The 20,659-nt window shown below is 39.2% G+C and overlaps 1 protein-coding gene across 8 annotated transcripts in view; it reads left to right on the plus strand.

The window, feature by feature from the left end:
* Positions 1-5,918: 5,918 nt before the first annotated feature.
* The window catches only part of ACSBG1 (acyl-CoA synthetase bubblegum family member 1), a 38,559-nt gene continuing 23,818 nt past the window's right edge, over positions 5,919-20,659 (plus strand). For 4 of the 8 annotated variants that reach the window (XM_086757103.1, XM_086757106.1, XM_086757101.1 and 1 more), the window contains exons 1-2: positions 5,920-6,097; positions 16,405-16,487. In XM_086757103.1, the coding sequence (XP_086613229.1) occupies positions 6,018-6,097; positions 16,405-16,487 (163 nt within the window). In that variant the 5' untranslated portion in view covers positions 5,920-6,017. Of the gene's footprint in view, positions 6,098-16,404; positions 16,488-20,659 lie in introns of all 8 variants that reach the window. The other 4 variants (XM_086757098.1, XM_086757100.1, XM_086757104.1 and 1 more) reach the window with 2 other exon arrangements.

The raw sequence follows: 20,659 nt of genomic DNA on the forward strand, positions 1-20,659 counted from the left end.
AATTTTTGTGAGTAGAATAGAAACCCTCATGTAGGTGTGTGTAGACATTGGTAAATATAATACGGACTTAGACTCGTGGGTGGTTTCTTACTAGTAACAGTTGTTACTAGTAGTAACAGCCAAAAACTTTGCTGCTGTAGATCTTTGCTTAAGAGGATTGAGCCTCCTGCTTCACTTTGATTTTATTAGAGGGAGCTATCAGGTTATATTACTTTAATATTAAGTTCTAGTTTTCTTTGGTTTGGGTTCCCGTTGGTATAACCAAACTCCATACTTATTCAAAGAATGAATGGGAAAAGTAGTAAGGGCTGGTGATTTGGATTAGAAAAATAGGAGAGATACCAGTCCATTGGTATTTTTCGTATCATCGTCTGTGTCTCCTGCATTGCTTTAGTCTGAGAGCTGCAGTCATCCTGCTAGCTGAGGGGAACAGAGTACTTCTCTAGCTGTCTGAAGCAAAACATGTCCTATTTGTCAATACTGTATTTATGGAACAGAGTTGGAATCCTCAGCAGCTGGTTTTACTCCTCTAATTTGTCATCATTAGTCATAAATGTAATACAGCCTTTAGACGTGCAGACATGTTTCTCAGCGATTACAGTGGTGGTTCCTTTACTCAACCAACCTGGTGACTGAGCGCATACATGCTCAGTTCTGTTTCTTTTGCTATACACCTCACCTCCTTAAGTCTGTGGTTGTCCCTAACCAGCAGTTGCTTACCCGTTTCTGAGATGAACAGCTGATCTTTTACTGTCCTTTCCCTTCCTTTCCCTCCTGTTGCATGTAATACTATGAATCACCTTGTCACTCTTTACTTGCGCAGTATCAAATCTGCATGTAGGTGTAAACAGGAAAGCAAGCAGAGAATTTCCATTCTCTGCAAGTAGGCAGGACTGGGCTGGGGAATAATTAGCTTCTACTGCCCGTTTCACTTAACCACCAGAGGACTCTGCCTTCGGTTCTGAAATAGGTGTTCCCACTGGTAGCACAAAACAAGGGTCAAAATGTTGCCTCCCACCTGGCCTTGGCAGAACACAGCACCTTTATGTGCGTTTATCTCTGCTGTATGAAATACTCCTAGAATCTCCTTGTTTGCATTTCCTTCTTCTATCTGGCCATATTGCCATCTCTCATTAATAACACCTCCTAAACTGCAAAGCTGTTGTTAGAAGCAGCATCCTAGAGACATAGGTAAGAGTACAATCTGCTGAATTGCAGCTGCAGTTTCTTGCAGCACCTTTGATTTTTGTAAAGAAGTTCCAAGAATAACTGTAGTTACAAACACCTGAAAAAAATCAGGAATTTCAGGGCTTGAAACTTGTGTCTGTTTTCAGTCACATTAAAGTTACATGAAGAGCTTCAGTAGTTCCTCCAGAAAGTGAAATCAAAATTGTGACAGACTTGCCTTAGTCTTGGCCTGGATTCTTTTCTCATCTAAACCTGAACAGGTATCACAATTTCTACACAACTGTTAGGAAAACATCCTTTAAATAATATTTTTAACCTATGATTTTTACTCTTATTTAAAATATACTTTTAAAAGGCTGTTTGAAGTATAACAGTTTTGTGTAATGGACCTTTAATGGTACTGGAACTTTTTCCCCCTAATTAATATCTGAACAGGATGTTTTGTACAGAAGCAAGCTCTTAGGAAAATATTTTTGCCTGTGATGGAAAGTAAAAGATCTGTATCTGCAAGAAAATTTAAATGATGGCCTTTGTTCTGAGCTATTTGAGGGCAGTGTATTGTGAGTGACTAGCATCTTTAGAGGATTTTTCTGAGGGAGGTTTAAAATGTGCAACGATCTGTAGTAATTCATTTTAAGTTATACAGAAAGAATAAGAAAGACCTGTTTTCATAGTACATTTTTTATTAGTTAAAGGCTGGGCATCTCTAAGTGGTTTGGGCCTGTAAATATGACTGGATAAATCAACAGCTATAGGTAAACGTGGAAATGTAAGCTACTCACTTTGAGTCTGAAACAGTCTTTTCCTCAGAAAGAAGCAGCAAAATTGTTTCTAGATGTGCCTGTCCTCAGACCAGCTGTTGTTTTGACTTGACAGAATGTTCTGCCTTTCCAGTTGCTCAGAAACAGCTGCCTCTTTCTCTACGTGTGCATTTGCAGCTACTTTTTTTTTTCCTTACAATTTTTATCCTTAATTAGTACAGACTGGTAGTTACAGGCAAATTTAAGATGCTTTTGTTATTGGTACTCAGATTCCAGAAGCTTTACACAAACTAATTTGTGTTTTTCTCTATATTGTTGTGGAACAATTCCCTAGAAAGCAGAATGCATTGTTCAGCAAAGCAAAATGAAATTCCTGTTGCTGTGGCACAGTCAATGAGAGAAAACATTTTTACAGCGAACTGGAAATTTCATGTCAGTACGTGCAGCTGGTTATGCTTGTGGATAGTCAAGTGTTTCGTGGTATAAACTGTGCTTCACCTGACAATGTACATGAGGTGGTCTTGTGTCTTGTAGTCCTGTCTGTTGCCTAGAAACGCTGATTTCAGTATGGATAAATTCTCTTCATTTCTGCAAGTATGGGGAGACACAGCTAGGGGTAAAAGTTGTCCTTTTTCCAATCTGAACTCCTTCATTAGAAATGAATTCCTATAAAAAAGGTATGTGAGAGTTTAAAAAGTTATTACTTGCCTGGGGCTTTTCATTATGGAATCTGCCCTCAGCATCTTCTCCTTGGCCCAAGCTAGCCTAAATTTGTTTATCTTTAAGGCATGTTTTTGAGACTTATTTGTTTACAAAGACTTAATGGAAGCATAGCCACAGTAATGTTTGAAGACATGCTTGGATTTAGAATTTTTCTTAAACCCTGAAACTTACTCTTGTTTAAGAGTAACTATGGAGTTGATTATGTTCTTATTTTAGCTAAAACATTTTAGAGGCAAAAATTCAATCTTTAGTTCTATGAGAAACAGGAAGAAAACACAAGTATGCGTGTGTTATGTGGAAACTGTATATAATTGCAGTAAATGCAGTTAACAGCCATTCAGGAACACAGCAGATGGAGGGCTGTAGTTAGTAGCAAGCTGAAAAACTGCCAGATTTTAAGAGGACTGATTTGAAATAGTGAAAAAAAAGAGTAGAAGTAGTGCCATTTTGGTAAATAAATGCAACAAAGCCTTTGAAATAGAAACTGTAAAGGTATTAGATGTTTTGCTGGTTGTTATTGTGGGGTGGGTTTTTATTGTTTTTAGACTCAGTGCTAAAAGTCCAGAATAAAAATAGGAGTATCAGTTTAACATCATGCTTGTACCAAAACACACTGTTTTACACTAAGATGTTTGTTACAAGTTACATGGGGTTTTTTTAAAAATGCCAATCACACATAGTTGTTTTGTTTCGTGAATCAACAGCCTGCTTAAACTAACTGGGATGAACACCGAGGAGCATCCAGAATTAGGATACTCCTCCATTCATTTTAAATAAATACAAGTTTTATGGCAAAATAAACACTCTTGCCTTACAAGTAAAGAAATGAGGGAGTACACAGCTATGGGCAGTTTCATGTTGCCATAGCGGCACTGTGAATTAAACCTGAAATATCCTGTCCCAAACGTGAATGGGTGCCATACGCTCCACCCACGCTGAGGCTGGTCTGTGCATTGCGGTTCTCTTGGTTACTGACCTTAATAACAACATTGCTTTGTTTTGGCCTCTGTAATATTTCTGTTTGGGATCTTGTGACAGTGCAAGTTTGTAGTGACAGTGTCTTCAACTCCAAGTATCGCTCACTAATTCCTGAAAGATACCAATCATAATTGTAGAGCAAAGGATGTGAAGAGTACGTCAGCTTTCTTTGCCTCTAATTTCCTTCATAGCTTTGTAAGCCTGCCAACGCCCAGAAATCTGAACCTGTAGCTGGAAGAAGCAGCCCATCCCACTGCAAAAATTAAGTCTGAGTCTTGTACAAGTTGCATGGAGGTAGCGATAGGCATAAAAGAAGAGGACCGTAGCATCACGTAAATCACAGCATGTAAAAATCGTTTGAAGGTGAAAATCATTCCTTACTGAACTCTACATAAGTTGCTAGCCTCGTTTGTTAGGATTTAATACTTGAAACTTGAAGAGTACCTGGAAATGCTGTACCAGAAATACAAAGGCAAATTCCGTGTAGAACTGTTTCTTACAGCATGACGTTTGTAAGTCTGTTGTTACAATGACGGGACTGTTTGTAGCTGACCATTGCAGGATACTTACAGTTTAGCACAATCATGTGAGTTTTCTATTACAGTCCAACAATGCACAATTCAAAAGCAACGCTTCTCCGCCAGTCCCCTGGATGAATTCCCCTTGCTTCACAGCCTGCCTGCCCTGCAGCCACTTTTGTTGCTGGGGGAGTGATTTAGCATCGGAGAATCCTTGATTGCGTCAAAATAATTTTCTAACTGTCAGTTAGTTTAAGGAAGATACGAAAAACAAAACAATCCTTTCTAAACACAGTATGTATAGAAGAGATGTATATTTGGTATATAGGTTTTCTGTTTATTCACTGAAAGTACAAGTTTTAGAGAATTAACAGCCATTTTCCTTCCATGAGACCAGCCTGTTACCTAGCTACTCAACACCCAAGATGCAACCTAAGCAAGGTAATCAGTGATTGTCTAATTGGATTCCTCATATAACATAGCATGTGAAACATTGTAGACAACCAGAAGAAGAAAAAAACAACAAGATTTCTTGCAACCGAGTTTAATACCGTTTTTTCTTTATGATATTTCTGGAAAGCTAGTTGCAAGCCCATGAAAAATACCTAGCTGCTTTCTGAAAAAGAATCATTGGAACAAAGTGAGAATTTGAGTGTTATACCTAAGTGAAGGAACTAAATAAATCCTGACAGAAATGAATTTTAGCTGTGTAAGCTGACACACTTTTACCATTGAAATATGCCCCTGTTCTATGTTCAGATATTTTCAAAGCAAGTTTCTGGTGTGAGAATAGACCCCGTAGAATCCCACTGTGAAGATTTCTTTCTTTCTTTTCCTTTCATTTCAAATTGCATTAGCTACAATTAGGTGTTTGGATATGGCGCAAGATACTCTGGAATAAAATTCATATCTTTCTATAAAGCTAGATATTTACTAGACTTACATTTTCCTAATCACTGTGGCTGTCTTTATACCACTAAATAAAACATTCTAGATCATGTTCTCTGGCTCTGAAGGCAAATGATGTGGCACAGTTTGCATCCCTGTCTTCCTCCAGACAGGGTATTCATGAACATTGTCTCCCAGTAACAGCCCCTGGCCTGAGTTTTCCCCTGCTGTAGGGAAATGCCAGTTCACACAGACCAATACCATCCCAGGGAAGGTGCTCACGGTGGGTGACTTGAGCCATTCCCTGCATCTTTCTGTTGACTAGTATAGAAGTAACTTAAGTAGCTGAACCAGGCTTCCTTACATCCTGGGAAGTAATTTGTTTAGTTGTGTGTACAGACACCTACAGTATAGGATAGGCCTGGTTTGTGAAGTCGATGAAGTGCTGGTGTAGTTGTGATGCTGGAGGTGGTCCTTGGCTGTTGCAGTACTGGGTTTCATAGGTATAACTGACTTGAAGGCATTTCCTAATTTAATTAATCTGTGTTTTCTTTAAGAAAATAACTTCAATGAATGTTCTTTTTTCAAACTAGAGTTAATAAAATTAGGATTGCTTCAACTTCTGTGAACAAACTCATTGGAAATCTTGGTAAAAGAAAAGATTTGCATCTTAAAGCATTGTAGGCTTGTTAACATTCTTCTCATGGATAATTAAAGAAAACTGAATTAAAAGGAAAGTTTAACAGTAAGCAGCTCACAGGCACTGCGACATTTCAAGCATGTTAAAATCAGAAAGAAATGGCTTTTGTAGCTGTAGTCTCCTCCTCTTGTATTACGTGTTGTTTTTTTTTTAACAAATAACCAGTTCCTGTTGGTTTCTTCAGTTGTCCAAGTAGCTTATTTATGCCTGACCCGCACAGTTCTTTAGCGTGTTTGTGACCAGCGTTAGAGGGTTTGCAGCATGCCTAACAGTGGAGAGACCCTTATGAAAAAATTACAAGATGAAAATGCAATGAATATTTCAGAAAGCTGTGAAAATGGGTAAAGTATTTTGAATATTTATTTGAACAACCTGATTTACCAGTTTTTCACAACTTAAGTTTGTCTTCTACCGCTGCACAGATCCACAAGAACCTTATCTGCCTAAAAGTGTCTCTGCTATCTAATGCAGATTAAGGTGTATGTTTTGAGGCTAGAACCAGAGAAAGTGAAGATTCTAAATTGATTTATTCTCCTATACTAACTTGTAGTTTGGCATTACGCTTGATAGCATAATTCATGATGGACTATGTTGCTTGTATTCTATTTGCCTATATCTAGTTGTGTAGTGTTCATTTTGTAGCACAGAGACTCTCAGCCCCAGAAGCGGGCTCAGCAGAAGTTTGTGTATAGCGGTTCCGCCAAGAGGTACGTTTGGCTCCTGTGGCTCAGCTGCTCACAGCTTAGCAAAAGCATGGAATGCTAGCGAAAATGGTGGTAAACTACTAGACTCTTACGCTTCAGTAAATGAAATTATTAATGGCTTTTCAGCCATGTGGTGACATTATAGGCATTCTCAAGTACCAGAAAATAGCAAATTTAAGACAATCAAGAAAAAAAAAGTCAGTACTCCTGTACCATCCTTTTGTGTGTGTCTGATGGTGAGTGTGGCACTGAAGACTCTAGAAGTTCAGTACCAGTTACTCTGCACATATTACAATGCATATGATCTGCTTTGAATGGACTTTCAAAAATACCCTTTCCATACCTGCAGCTATGGAAGTAGGTCTCTCTTCCCTTCTGAATTTGGGAGAGTAATCCTTAGGTGATAATTTGCCGTTGTAATTGAGCATTGTCTTCCCATCAGAGGCAACAGAACTTAACCAGATAACCCATATCTTAAAGCACGGACTGGGAAACTTTGTATTAGAAGAGTTTGTTTTAGAGTCTGTTTACCTTTTTACATGTAAGGTAACCCTGCTGGCTGCTATCTTCTTTCTGTCCTAGGCAGCACAAAAGGGAAAAATACTTTCTTATTCCTGTTACTCTGTCACTGGAATGATATCTTCTGTTAGAGAAAGCTCCTCATCTATAGAATTTGTGGAAACACCTATTTTAAGAATAGAACAAGACATCTTGCAGGAAATATTTCATCTTCTGATTATTCTGAGTTTGTCAGCATTGAGTACTGATTATCCATTCCCCAAGGCTGAACTGTTCTGTTGGGTAGATACTTACTTTTCTGTTAAGTTAAATCTAATTTCAAATCTGTTTAGGTAACAACTTGTGTGTTATGTCACTTGGAAGATTTGCTTGACCCTTTCAGGTAAATTTTTGCTTGGGATCATTTTTATCATAATGGTTTCTTCTGTTCTGCGCTTTGTAATCCTGGATAAGCATCATTAGGGGCAAACTGCAGACTTAATGTTTTTGGGAAAGAAAAAAGTTTAAGAAATCTTTGAAAGCTTTTGAATGTGGTGTTGTTGCTTCTGGAGTCCTAATGCAGTTAATACTAGAATTGTCATTTTTTTTTTCTATAATCTGTCCAAAGATCATAAAACAGTATTTCTCTTGTGATCAGTGTAGGTATATGTACGCCCTGACTCATGAAAGTTAGGATTTTGCTAAATTAGTAATAATGCCTCTGGTTTAGTCCATGCATGCTTCTATTTGTGACATGCTTAAGCAAAAAAAAAAAAGTTTCCACGTTTTCTTTATTAAAAAAAAAAAAAAAATCCAAAAGAGAATTTTAAAATATATTGTGATTTGCACTCTCTGTAAACAGGAGATTTAAGCTAGCCTAGAGACTAGAACTCCAAATACTTTTGATGCATTCAAAGTCCTTGGCATAAATACCACTTTGTTAGTTTTTTGAAAAGTCAGTGCATGTTGTCCTGTTAAATAGTGGTGTTTACCTGGTGTGATTTGAAGTTAAGTAGCAAATTTTCTATACCTTTTTTTTTTGTCTGCTGTTAGTAGGATTCCAGGTCAAAAGGGCTAGACAAAGAAAATAAAATTATAGCAAAATGGAAAGAGGGGGAAAAAAAAGACCTTTTATAAGGCTGAAATTGAATCAGCATGACCAAAAAAAATGAGGAAGAGATGAAATAATGAGTTCTGTGTGACCTAACTTTGCTGCACTCCCTGCAAATAGCCATACAGAGGCAGCTACTGGAAGATTTCAGCTTCAGGTCTGGGTTTTTGCTGTGCAGGGGAGAATAGAGCCAGAAAATCTGCACTAAGGTCAGTGAAGGGTTGTAGTACAGTCCTGACTGCTGAATAGAGCCTTTTTGAGGGGGGAATAAAAAAAGGCTGGATACATTGTTCCTTCCTTCCCATTCACCCACATAGTTCTCAACTATCTGTAAAACCGGTCTGCTCACCAAAATAAATGGCTTGATTTTTGAGGATATTTAGTCCTAGCAAAAGAAAAAAAATACTTCAGTTTTATTTTTTGCAATTAAAGAGAGAGATTTTACTAGAAGGTGTGTGCCAGCTGTGTTATATGGCCAAATAGGTCTCAGCTGTTAACTTTATCTTTAGTACTTTGTTCTCTATTAAGCATTTGTGTTGCTTTTAAATATACCTTTGTGTGGGAAGGCATTATAGGAGTAATTTGAGAAAGAATGGTTTCCTGTGCACTAGGAAAAGCAAACTGCTTGTGGAATCAGCTGACCCTTTTTGCGAAAGTAGAAACATATCTGGGCTGATTTGTGGCCCCTTTTTAAGTCTCATGAGGGCATGAAAACCAATTAAAACCTATATCTGACCTGTTCTTTGAGGACAAAGGGAAATTTTAAATAGAGTGTGTAAGGAATGTATTATGATATTGCCCTAATTTGAATAGAGGAGTAATTAGTAAATAAGATGACCAGTCATAATAGACAGCAGTGTCCCTGTAAACATTCACAAGGACCTGTTGTGACTCTTTGATTTGCTTCTTAATATAGGAAGAATTTTACATGTAATACAAAATCAGCATTTAAGGAACTAATGTTGTATGTCATTACTGTGTTTTTTTTTCCTTATGCTCTAGAAAACAAGAAGACCTCTTCAAAATGTTTTAGGTAACAATTCACAGCTCGTCATAGCCTGGAGGTGCAGTATTTGCTACTCGGCTGTTTATGTGCTGGTCACAGGTTTCCATTTAGCTGCTGAGCTATCAGAGCTTTGGCACTATGTTGGTTTAAGTCAGAGTGACTTTATTGTCTTTTGTCTAGAACTCTAGGACAGATCGGTGATTCTAAATTTATTGCCTTGCTCTCCCTCCTACAGCCTCTCCCCAGAGCTCTATTTTAAAATATTGGGTTCAACTCTTGCAGGATGCGTGAGGAATTGAGGAAGGATTACTTGTGAATGGGATCCAGATGAAGATACTTAGTTTCTGAAGTTTCTAGGCAAAGTGCCAGAATCATTAAAGTTTTCAGAGGTACCCATAGGTAATTTAAGCCATTGCTTTTTGCTGCCAGAAGAATTGTAAGATGATTACTTAATGATTCCATCTTGAATTCAAATGTCCCAGTGAGCTCTTGAAAATGCCTGACACCCAATGAAAAGTTCTTTGGAATGTGCAGATGTAGACCAAAAATATATTGCCAAAAGCAGTTTTAATGTAGATTAAGGCTGGTGGAATGTATATAGCTGGGTTGTCCTGGAGAACATGTAACAAAAGCTTTGGAAAAAAGAAATTCCCACTGTTAGAACACAGATAAATATTTAGGACATTTATCACAAAGAATGAAGTAGCAAAAGATGCAAACTGATTGGAAGAAGGTTTTGTTTTTTTTTTTTTTCCATCTACTGTGTTATGGTTTGCTTAAATAATCAAACAACCAAGCTGTAGGAGTTTAGAGATGACATTCAAAAATATAGTTAGGAAAGCCAAACAAAAGTATTTGAGAAAAAAAAATGTGTATAAATGAGGATTTGCACACCTTGCTCCCCAAGATAAACACCTGCATATTACAAAACATTTATTTGGGCAAGGCGTGCAGAGAAAGGAGTTTAATTATAAGGTGGAGACTGTGTTGTAAGAAATATGTAGTAACATGCTTACTGCCTCTTGAAAGTAGCCCAGTGGGTAAGCTTGTAAATGACACGCTCAGAGGAAGAGCAAAGCAGATGAAGGAGCTGCTCTGCTCTGGGGATGTGACAGTGTGGACAAAACACAAGCGAGCCTTCCTGAGAGCCATTGAGTCTGGAAGCAGTGCTGTGAGAGCATTCCCTGGAGAAGCTGAAGGGATTGCTTTTTGGAAAAAGCATGTGTCATAGTTCAGCCCTGATTGGGACCAGACTACGCAGTCTCTCTCTCACTCCCCCCACCCTCCGAGAGAACAGGGGGGGATGATATATGGAAGAACGGCTTGAGGTTTGAGATAAGGACAGGGAGAAATCCTTAAAGTTACCGTTACGGGCAAAACAGACTCGACTTGGGGAAAACTATTCATTTATTGCTACAAACAGCAGGAGAATGAGACAGAGAACAAGATAACCTCCCCCCACCCCTCCCTCTTCCCAAGCTTAACATTATCTCTACCACCTTCCCCTCCTGAGCGGCACAGGGGGGAAGAGGGAATGGGGGTTGCAGTCAGTTCATCACACGTTGTTTTACGCCGCTGCTTCATGGTTGGGGGAAGAACTCGCATTCCTCCGCTCCTCCATCGTGGGGTCCCTCCCACGGGCCACAGTCCTTCGTGGAACTGCTCCGGCATGGGTCATCTCTTCCACGGGTGCAGTCTCTCCAGAACGGCTGTCCCAGTGGGCCCTCCACGGGCCACAGCCTCCTTCAGGCATCCACCTCCCCCGATGTGGGGTCCTTCACGGGCTGCAGGTGGATCTCTGCTCCTCCATGGACCTCCATGGGCTGCAGGGGGACAACCTGCTCCACCATGGTCGTCACCACAGGCTGCAGGGGAATCTTGGCCAGGAGCCGCGTTACTCCTCCCCCTCCTTCTGAACTGACCTTGGCGTCTGCAGCCGTTCCTCTCACAAGAAAGGTTCTTCACAACAGGCTGGCAGACACCTCTCAGAATCTCTTCACATGATCCATCTCATCTCCTTTCCACCTCTTGCAGCCGGGCTGGGCCCAGTCGGGCCCAGTCAGCCGCCTGGTGAGAGGCCAGAGGGTGAGGCCTGCAAGGCCCATGAGGCCTGCGCCTCCCCCTCTGCGCCTCTGTCCCCGCTTAGCTTCTTCACATTTTCTCTTCTCCCTTTTTTTTTTCCTGTTTTCCCCTTCTTAAATACGTTATTGCAGAGGTGTTATCAGGGAACATTCTGCTACCAATTGGCTCGGGCTTGGCCAGCAGTGGGTCCGCCCTAGGCCCGGCCGAGTCCACTGAACAAAGGGGAGCGACTTCCAGCAGTTTCCTACAGAAGCTACCACCTTAGGCCCCCCCTCACTAACAAAACCACAACACCATGTAAGTGACAGAGTGTGATGCTGTAACTGAGCATTCCCTCGTTATTGGTTATGTTCTTTGTTGTAGGCAATCTGCAGGATGATTTATTCTGAAGGAACGAAATAACAAAAATCATGCGATAGTTTTATTCTAAAGCTTTTTAAGTTAAGCAGATAGGAACTGCAGTAACATGGTTGACCATAGCCATAGCTTTGCACCTTGAACATATTGTTCTTCTAAAGTTAGGCATCGTATTAATCTCAGCTTGTCTGATAATACATGAATACAGTGCTTTCAACAGTGAACATTTCCCATACATTAAACCAGAATAAAAGTAATTAATGAAAATATTTTCACTGTCTGGTGAGCCCACACATATGGTAGGACATTATCCAGGAACAAGGTGAGAGTGTAGGAGCTGTGTAATTGGAGAAGCCTCTGCTTGCGTTAGAAATACCAGGAAAGGGAGGAAGAGAACGGTAGCTTCGTCATGAATCCAGACAGCAGAGGTCTGGAAGCTGAGATAATGGACGCTGGATGAATGCATAGTCTGAAGTACTGACTGTTTTAATTGCAAAAAAATGTTAAAGTCTTTTGTGAGCAGTTTTGAATGTGATTTCCAGTCTTTAAGTACTTTTGAGTACATAAAGGGTTATGAGTAAATATCCTAAGTCTAAAGGAATACCTTGTACTGAATAATGTATTAACAATATACATATGTAGTTATTTGATAAACTGTTTAATTTGCAAGTTTATAGAAAGCTGTTTTATTTTTGAAAATTCTAATAAGCCCTATAGAGAGCCAACTGGTAAAAATTTAACCTTGACAAAGCTACAGGAGTTGAAGAGTAGTGATAAGGAGTAGGAGTACAAAAATAATGAGGTGTCTTTTTATTTGCCACTATACGTAATCTGTTTAATGAATAGCTTCCCCTTAAATCTCATGATACTATTACTGCTGCATAACAGTGTTCGTATTCTGTTGGTGCATTTTGTGATCTTAGAAATCACTCTGCAGAATTAAGGCCAAAATATATTGAACCCTACAACATAAAGTTCATAGTTTTTAAATTTGAGAGAAAAGATTCTAGCCTAATTATACAGGACAATCAGTGTATTCTATGAGGCTTATTAAAGTGAGAATTACTGTATTACATTTTCTCCACAGAAATATTTGGTTCATTTTCATATTAAAGACTGATTTTATAGATTCTTCTCAGTTTTTTTTTCCTTAGTATTTTCACAAGATTTTACTATCAGGGGAGACTTTAGAGGTCAGCAAATATCTGACTGTATTTGACCTAGAATATGAGATATAAGCAAAATTCCAATTACCAGAGAAGAAAATACAGAGTCTATGGAAGGACAAGGCCAATTCCAAAGTCCCTTGAAACTGAAATATTATGGAACTTAGTATCACAGTAAGTAGTGCCGTTAATCAGACACTCAATATCATTATGGTAACAGAAAAAAAACCAGTTTTTCTAATGTGTAACTTCAGCAGAAGAGGACTCGCATTTCATAATGAGCAAAGTGGAGAGATTTGAGCTATTACATTTCGTTTCTGTAGGTAAGATAAACAACGGTACTGTATCCATTGTTTTCTATCAAATACATGTAGGTAAAAAAGTAATTGTTATGCCAGCAAGTTCAGATTGGATGCTTTGCTTCTGGTGAAGCATCACCAGTGGTAAGAACTGTCAGTTACAACCGTCATTATTTTACCATTATTATATAAATCACACATGCATCACTTCCACTGGTTTGCAAAGGTAAATCTTATTAGAGCTGTTAAAATTTTGGAAACAAAGAAGGAAAGGAAACTTTCCCATTGTTAATCCGATAGAGACAATGTTCACATCCTTGCTTTTTAGGTTGGCTTGATGAGTGGGAACAGCTTCAGTGTGGTATGACCTCTAACTGGCACAGAGTAGTGGTGGTAGCTGGAAGCGAGTGGTGCTATGTTAGGATTTGCCCCAAACCTCTGGATCAGCCAGTCAGCCTGAGTGAAGGAGATGTGTGTGTGCATTGAGTTTAGGCAGCAGATGAGGTCATGTTTGATAGAATGGTACCTTGAAATTAAATCCCAAATTACATCAGGAAATATTGTCATTCAAAAAACACTCCTGCTAATGGAGTTATACAGAAGTATGCTTTGTTTAGTTCTAGCTAGTCAACATTGTGTAACATGAACTCAATTTGTTTTAATTGGCTTGGTAAAGTGACCTCTACTGTTAAATCCTCTGTGTGTGCTTTGCAGAGGTTTTTGCGCATTACCTTTGGCATCATAAACTTCTTTTTTTAACACAAAAATCGCATGTAGAAAATCCGCTTTTAAACTGGTGGTTGGATTTTGGAAAATGCTGTCCTTGCACTAATAACACTAAATAATTTATGCAGAACCTCAGCCTTAATAACCAAGTCCAGATTTCCAAAGCAGTTTGGTTTTGCTGGAGCATCTCATCACTAAACCGTAATTCTGCAGTGCATTTTCTCCTTGCTGCAGTATGTTCAGTAAGTTCTTGATCAAGCAGTCACACTGAATTCTGCTCGATTCAGTCTTACTTAACAATTGCAGATAACATAACCATTCTTGGATCTTTACTTAATTTTTAAATGAGTAACGCCTAACAATAGCTAAAAGCAACAACGTTAAAAACATGTTCTTTCAGTCAGAATAGATGGTTCTGAACATACACATAAATTATTGATGGAAGAGAAAATTTCTTAATTGTACTTTCAGGGCAAAAAAGCCCCAACTCTCAAATTGTCTGCTTAATCCTTAGAGGCAGGTAACAACTACTTTGCATGCAGTGTTACTGATTTTAAGATACTAGATGCATAGAGCTCCTCTTATGATATTTGCATATTGAAGTATTAACAGAGCAAGTCCAGAAGTTCAGACTTGTTCGTTGGTTACTTTTCTCTTAAGGGAACATAATATAAACTGAACCTGTATCCTATAACAGTCAGATGAGAATAAAGCAAACTGAAGAGATTTTCATCTGGGAAAAGTCATTAATGTTGATTATTAAAAGTAGCAAGTAGCCTCGCAGGAGACTCTTCTGATATATTACTAATCAGATCTGGTTTCTTCTGAGGGCATTTTTGCTATTCGTTTTTGGCTAGAGTAACATTCAGTTGGTTACCTTTTGACTAAGACTTTGTTTCATTTATTTTGTAAAATAATAAAAATTTTAAAAGTTTTAATATTCAAAAGATGATTAAAGGAAAAGATTGCACTAGATTTCTGAACATCAAGTGTAGTTTTTCTTTAAAATAGGAAACGTTTGGAGAACTACTAAGTGTTTTGAGGTGGCAGACAAACACATGTATTTAGATTCTTTCAGATGTTTTGTTTTTATGTATTCCTGGTCCAGCATTCTTGTCCTTGCAATCCCACTTCATTAAGTCACTATTTTCCCATATATCAAACACAGACTTACCTTTCAAAACACAGTATAATCCCCCTCTATATTTAAATTACTCAGTTTCTTATCTACATCCACCTTCACAAAGCCAGTGACTATTTTCAGAGCCTGACTCTGCTTATCAGACAAGCCCTTTCATGTTTTGTCCCATTACACCATTAACAAGAAAGGAAATATCCTTGCAGGCAAGATTAGTGATGACTCCACATTTTCCTTCAGCTGCTTTTGGTACCTGTACCTCTGCTCTGAGACGTGGGGATCTGCAGCATGGTAGTAGTGACGGAGGAAATGAACTGCAGTTGTCACTTCTGATGGGTGGAGAGCTACAAAATCTGCTAAATTCTTGTGAAAGGGATCCAGCTTGGTTAAGGCCTTCTTAGAGTATGATTTCATTGTGAATAACAATAAGAAATTCTAGGAGTGTCCTGCATATAGGTATTCTGCAAAATGTAGTTGTTAATATGAGATAGGAAATAATGATTGTCATAGTGTTTGGTCCTACTGTTTGCTACCTGACAGTGCTGTGTAAAAACCCCTGCTTTTGAAGTTGTTTCTTATTTATTTGAAAGCTGAGAAGGGCACTGTTTGGACTTTCTTGTTCTATGTTTTGAGTTAATTTATGACACTGTGGAGGGGAAAGACTTCCTGAGCTTCACTTGGGAGTCTTCTGTTGTACCTGTTGAGAGGGAAGGAGGGTAACCCAAAGTTGTCCTTGGCCGCTGGAGGCTACTGATTCCTACCCCTTGTTCTGTTAAATGAAGTCAGCTAAATTTGAAAATCTGCATGCTGCTATTTATGAATAATCTGCAGTACATCACTTTATGCAGTCAGTAATTTATAAATATTTAGCTATTGTTTAGATGTTTTGCTCATATAATCCTTTGCAGTCTGTTACCTTACAGGCTTTCTGGTTTTGAGTTTGTATTATCAGTGCTTTAAACTTATTCAGACTAGTTTAAGCCAAGAAAGGTCAGTTTCATTCATGTGATAATGATAATTTGTTGCTTTCGTTATGTTTTTTGAGAAACTTTGTTAATATTATTAGGAACTAAATCTCTTTATTTTCCTAGCCTTAAAAAAACCCAAACAGCAGCAACAAAACCCCTAACCTCAGAGCTTCAACAGGCATCAACAGTATCAATTTACAAAGTATTGTGATATTAGTGCGGTGGCAGTATGGTCAAGGTTAAGATTGATAACTCTTTTTTTTATACTTGCGCAGTTCATGGTCTCTCTGTGGAGATTAAAAATTAGTGTCTCTTTCTGGTGTATTCCGTGATGTTGAAACCAAAGGTCCACTGTGTGAAATAAGAGTGTCATCCTTAGAGTGAAGGCATTTCCCCGTTAACTTGATTGTAGTGGAGTTTGGAACAAAGAGGGAAAATGTTCTTTGTACCTCTGAGCTTTCTATTTTCTCCCGTTTTTATTTCTAAGCGCTTGCAGCTGCATTTTTGTTTTCCCTTGGATATATTGTATGTTGATTGTAGTGGATCCTACTAGCACTCCTGGATAACTTTTTAATAGATATATTTTCTTTTAGAACTTTTACAGACGCACAGACTGTCTGCAGAGATTCGCTGCCTCATTTGGAAGGGACCCAAGGTGAAGGCATAGAGCCAACTGGTAAGCAAGTAAAAGATAATCCTTGGAAATTTGAGCTCTTTTTAGAATTTTTTTAAATATAATTTTCATGTCTATTCTAGCAGGTTATGACTGACAGTTTTTCAGGGGTGGGATAAGGAAAGGCAGCAGAAAATAAAATTAAACTGAAATGAATCAGGGCAACTGAATAATTTTCAGAAGCTTTCTGTAAACTTGCATGAATTCAGTAGTTCCTCCCAGTTTTTGTCTATATTTCAGATGATTACTAGATAAAAGTGAAAAATAGCTGGATCCTGTGGAAAATCAGCCAATCCTTGTGTTATCTTTGGCATCACAGTCTGCTTACCAGCTGTCAGCTATTGAGGATTTGGCATACTGGAGGCTGTAAAGGAATATCTATACTGTTCAGTTCTGTGTTGCGTTGTAGCATATGCATACTACTGTAATTTTAAACTAATTGCAGTGGTAAATTAACCTAGTTATGCTACCATGTAGCTTAAAGGTTTACTAGCAGAACTTTCTGAGGTTCTTGGAAGGTTTGCAGCTTTGAGGGAGCTCACTGTTACCTTGGTGAGGCTGCTACTGGTATCAAAATTTGCTCATTTAAACAGCGAATATTTGTTCAATGGGACAACTGAAGCAATGAATGCAAGTGGATTTTGAAGAAATAACAGGTCGATATAAGAATCTCACATGCAGACTTTATACATATGTATAAATATATACCTGTATGCATATATATTTACTTTTAAAAAGGTATGCAATAGGTTTCTTTCCAGTAATTGAACTGCTCGCGGTTTGCTTTTTGTTTTTCAGTAAGCAGGAAATAAATCTGGATGGATAAAGGTGATAACTAACTTCTATTTTCAAATTCAGGGTATGTTATTGAACCATTTGAGACACACATTGTATGCGTAGATCCTTACTGAGCCTATGATTTTGCAGAGTACTTGCTTGTGTGCTGGTGAAGGCTCTGACCTATTTTTCGAAGAATTTATCTGGGACACTGGTTACTGCTGTCAGCTATCTGCCCTGCTTCTCTCCCAGAGGTTGCTGCTGGCTGCAGTTTAGAGTAATATACTGGGCTGTAAACCGCAGTGCTCAGGAAGGGATGCACATGCCATCCAGCCACTCCTGCAGAGGTGACCACAGCCTCTGGAAGAAAGGTGAGGTGAACAACTGAGGGTAGAAGCCATTCCGCTGTTCCATCATAATTTTCCTGCAGACACAAGTCACACCTTATCCATTTTAATTAAGTGGTTCGTTTATTTGAGTTTAGGTATGTTTCTAAGTTGATGAATCAGGAGCTTACAATTTAAGTTAGAACTCCTCTTTTATTTGACTTTGTGAATCTGGGGCATTACTTGTTACCCATTTAAAGGAGAAGCAGTGTTTGACTTGGAAACATCACACAGCTGTGCAGATGCTGAGTGGTGAAGTGAGGACTGAATCTCAAAAACTTCTCCCAAAAACCTTTTGGGAGAAGGAAGCTCAGTGTCTAGTTGCCGTGGGTCTGTTTTGTATATTAAGAGAAAAGAAGGATATTCTGATGTTTTCTAGTTACGCAGATCTGTCCTTCCCATTTTATAATCAACATATTGTGCAACCTCAGGAGTAAATTTGCCTAATGAGGACCCCACATTGTTCTGGAAGTTTTACCCATTCTTTTCCACCAATGTATAGAAGCTCATTCCTGTGGAACCAGGCCAGGTTGTGGTTTTTCTAATGCATATGTAAATCCAGAGTAACCTTATTGTTGGCAGCAGGCATGATATTGGCTTAAAACCAGTGTAAAGTCAAAAGAGAACTCATTCATGCTGGTTTTATAATGATGGAATTGCAAGGTAATTTATGTTGGAAGAGACCACTGGAGGACAACTAGTCCATCTTTCTGCTCATAGGAGGGCTCATGGCTTTGATCAGCTGAGTTTTGAAAACCTCCAAGGATGGAGATTCCACAGCTTCTTAGTCCCTCTTGTTAGACTGACTCATCTGCATTGCAAAATTATTTTTCTTTAGCTAGCAATAATTTTCCTTGCTGCAGCTTATGTCTGTTGCTTCTTGTTCTGCTGTGTGCCTCTGAGAAGAATCTGTCTTCTTTATAGCACCCCCCTTCAGACTGTGGCAGGCTGCAGTTAGGTTCATTCTTTGTCTTGCCTTCTCCAGATTTAAGAAACTTGGCTCCTTTAAGGGCTTCTCATATGTTGTACGCTCCAGGCCTCTGACTAGGGGGGCCTTTTTTGGGCTTGCTTCAGTTTGTCAGGATCTCTCCCTTGTACTGGGGTTTCCAAAGCTGTACACCACTTCAGGTGCACCCTCATAAGTACTGAGGAGGGGGAAATAATCACTTTCCTTAATTTCCTTGATCTGCTGGCTATAATCTTGCTAATGCAGCCTGGGATGTGTTTAGCTTTTCTCTCCACTGGGACGTACTACTGACTCGCATCCAACCTGTCCACCAGAAACCACAGGGGTTTTTCTGCTGACGCAGCCGGCATCCAGTCAGTGCTGCTGCAGGGTGTTATCCTACACCAAGTGCAAGGCTTACCGTTCACACTTGTCCAGCTTTGAGGTTTATGTCAGCCCATTCTTCCAGTTTGCTGAGGTCAATCTCAATGGCAGCCCTGCCTTTTGGCATGCTGGCCAATTCCCCAAGTTTGGTGTCAACTTTGAAGCCGGTAAGGGTGCATTCTGTTGTCCAAGAGAATAATGCGGTCATTAGACAGTATCATTTGCAGGACTAACCCCTGAAGAATGTCACTTGTAATTGACTGCTAGCTAGACTTAGAAATGCTGACCACTGTTCTAGAAGATTAATTATCCTGCCAGTTTTTTTATCCACCTGTTACTCCAACTCCATCCAGTCCAAACCTTCCAAGGATGCTAGGAGAGACCTTGCTGAAGATTTTGTTAAAAGTAAAGTAAACAACATGCCACTGCTCTCCCCATCTCAGACCCAGTCGTCTCATCATGGAAGGCAGTTGGGTTGGCTTTACCAGGGCCAAATCAAGTCTGTCCATTCTGGCTGGTCTCAGTCACCATTGTGGAGCTCAAAATGATTTCTAAGAGAGTTTGACCTATGCTTTCCCACGAACTGAGGTGAGTCTGATTGGCCTTTTATTATTTGAATTTTCTTTCTTCCCCTTTTTGAAGACAGGTGTGACGTTTACCTTTTTCCTGTCATTGGGGACCTCACCAGATTGCCATGCTTTTTTCAAAGTCACGGAGAGCAGCCTTGCCATGACTTTGGCCTGGTGTCTCTGAAGCATCCCATCTGGGCCCATCAACATTTCTGGATGTGTCCAGTTTACGTAAGTGGTCCCTACTTTGATCTACTTCTGCTGTTGCAGATAAAACTTCTCAGCTGTCACTAGGCACAGAAACTCAGGAATCGTGCCAGTGAAGACCGAGGTGAAGAAGGCACAGAATACATCAGCCGTTTTCATATGCTGTGTCAGGAGGGTGCCCATGATATTCTTGGTTCTCCTTTTGACTGCCGGTGTTCCTGTAGAAGTTCTTCTTGTGGCTCTTCACATCACTCACCAGTTTCAGTTCCAACTGAAAGTTGTCTCCCCATTCCTGCATGCCTGGGCAATGCTTCTGTAGTGATGTTTCCTCCTGATTACACCCTCCACAGGCTTCCATTTCGGTGCATTGTAATCAGTTTTAGAAGCGTCAGTATTGTTATGGAGCTTATTTTGTACTTGTCTTGATGTGCCACTCCCTCTGCATCAGTTTGCAGAGGTGTTCTTTGGATGATATCTTATTTTTCTGATCCATGGTGGTAGTAGTTTACTGATGTGAAGAGGAGTATATTTTATTGCAATTCATAAATATTCCCTTTTCCTTCAATGGAAAAGGTATAAGTTTCCATGAACTGAAATATTTGTGTGTGTTTTGGCTAATTTAAAAAGTTTTCACATATTTATTCAGTCCTTTCTGTTTGACAGTTTGAAGTTACATGTTTATTGTGGAAAATTGCTAATGTAGCAGAAAACCCTCCTCCTTCTCCAGCTGTGGCAAGGCAAGCAACAGGAAGCTGCTTTCTGTATTTGGTTTTTTGTTGTTTTGTTTTTTTTTTTTTAAGAATCACTATGTATGTATTTTGGCTGATATATTCAGGTTCACTTGAAATTCAGAAGTTCTGTACTTCTGTTTAATTTGTTTGTTGGCACAAGGGGAATTTTGACATA

Source organism: Chlamydotis macqueenii, chromosome 12, assembly GCF_036417535.1.
Source record: "Chlamydotis macqueenii isolate bChlMac1 chromosome 12, bChlMac1.mat, whole genome shotgun sequence".
NCBI classification, from domain to species: Eukaryota; Metazoa; Chordata; class Aves; order Otidiformes; family Otididae; genus Chlamydotis; species Chlamydotis macqueenii.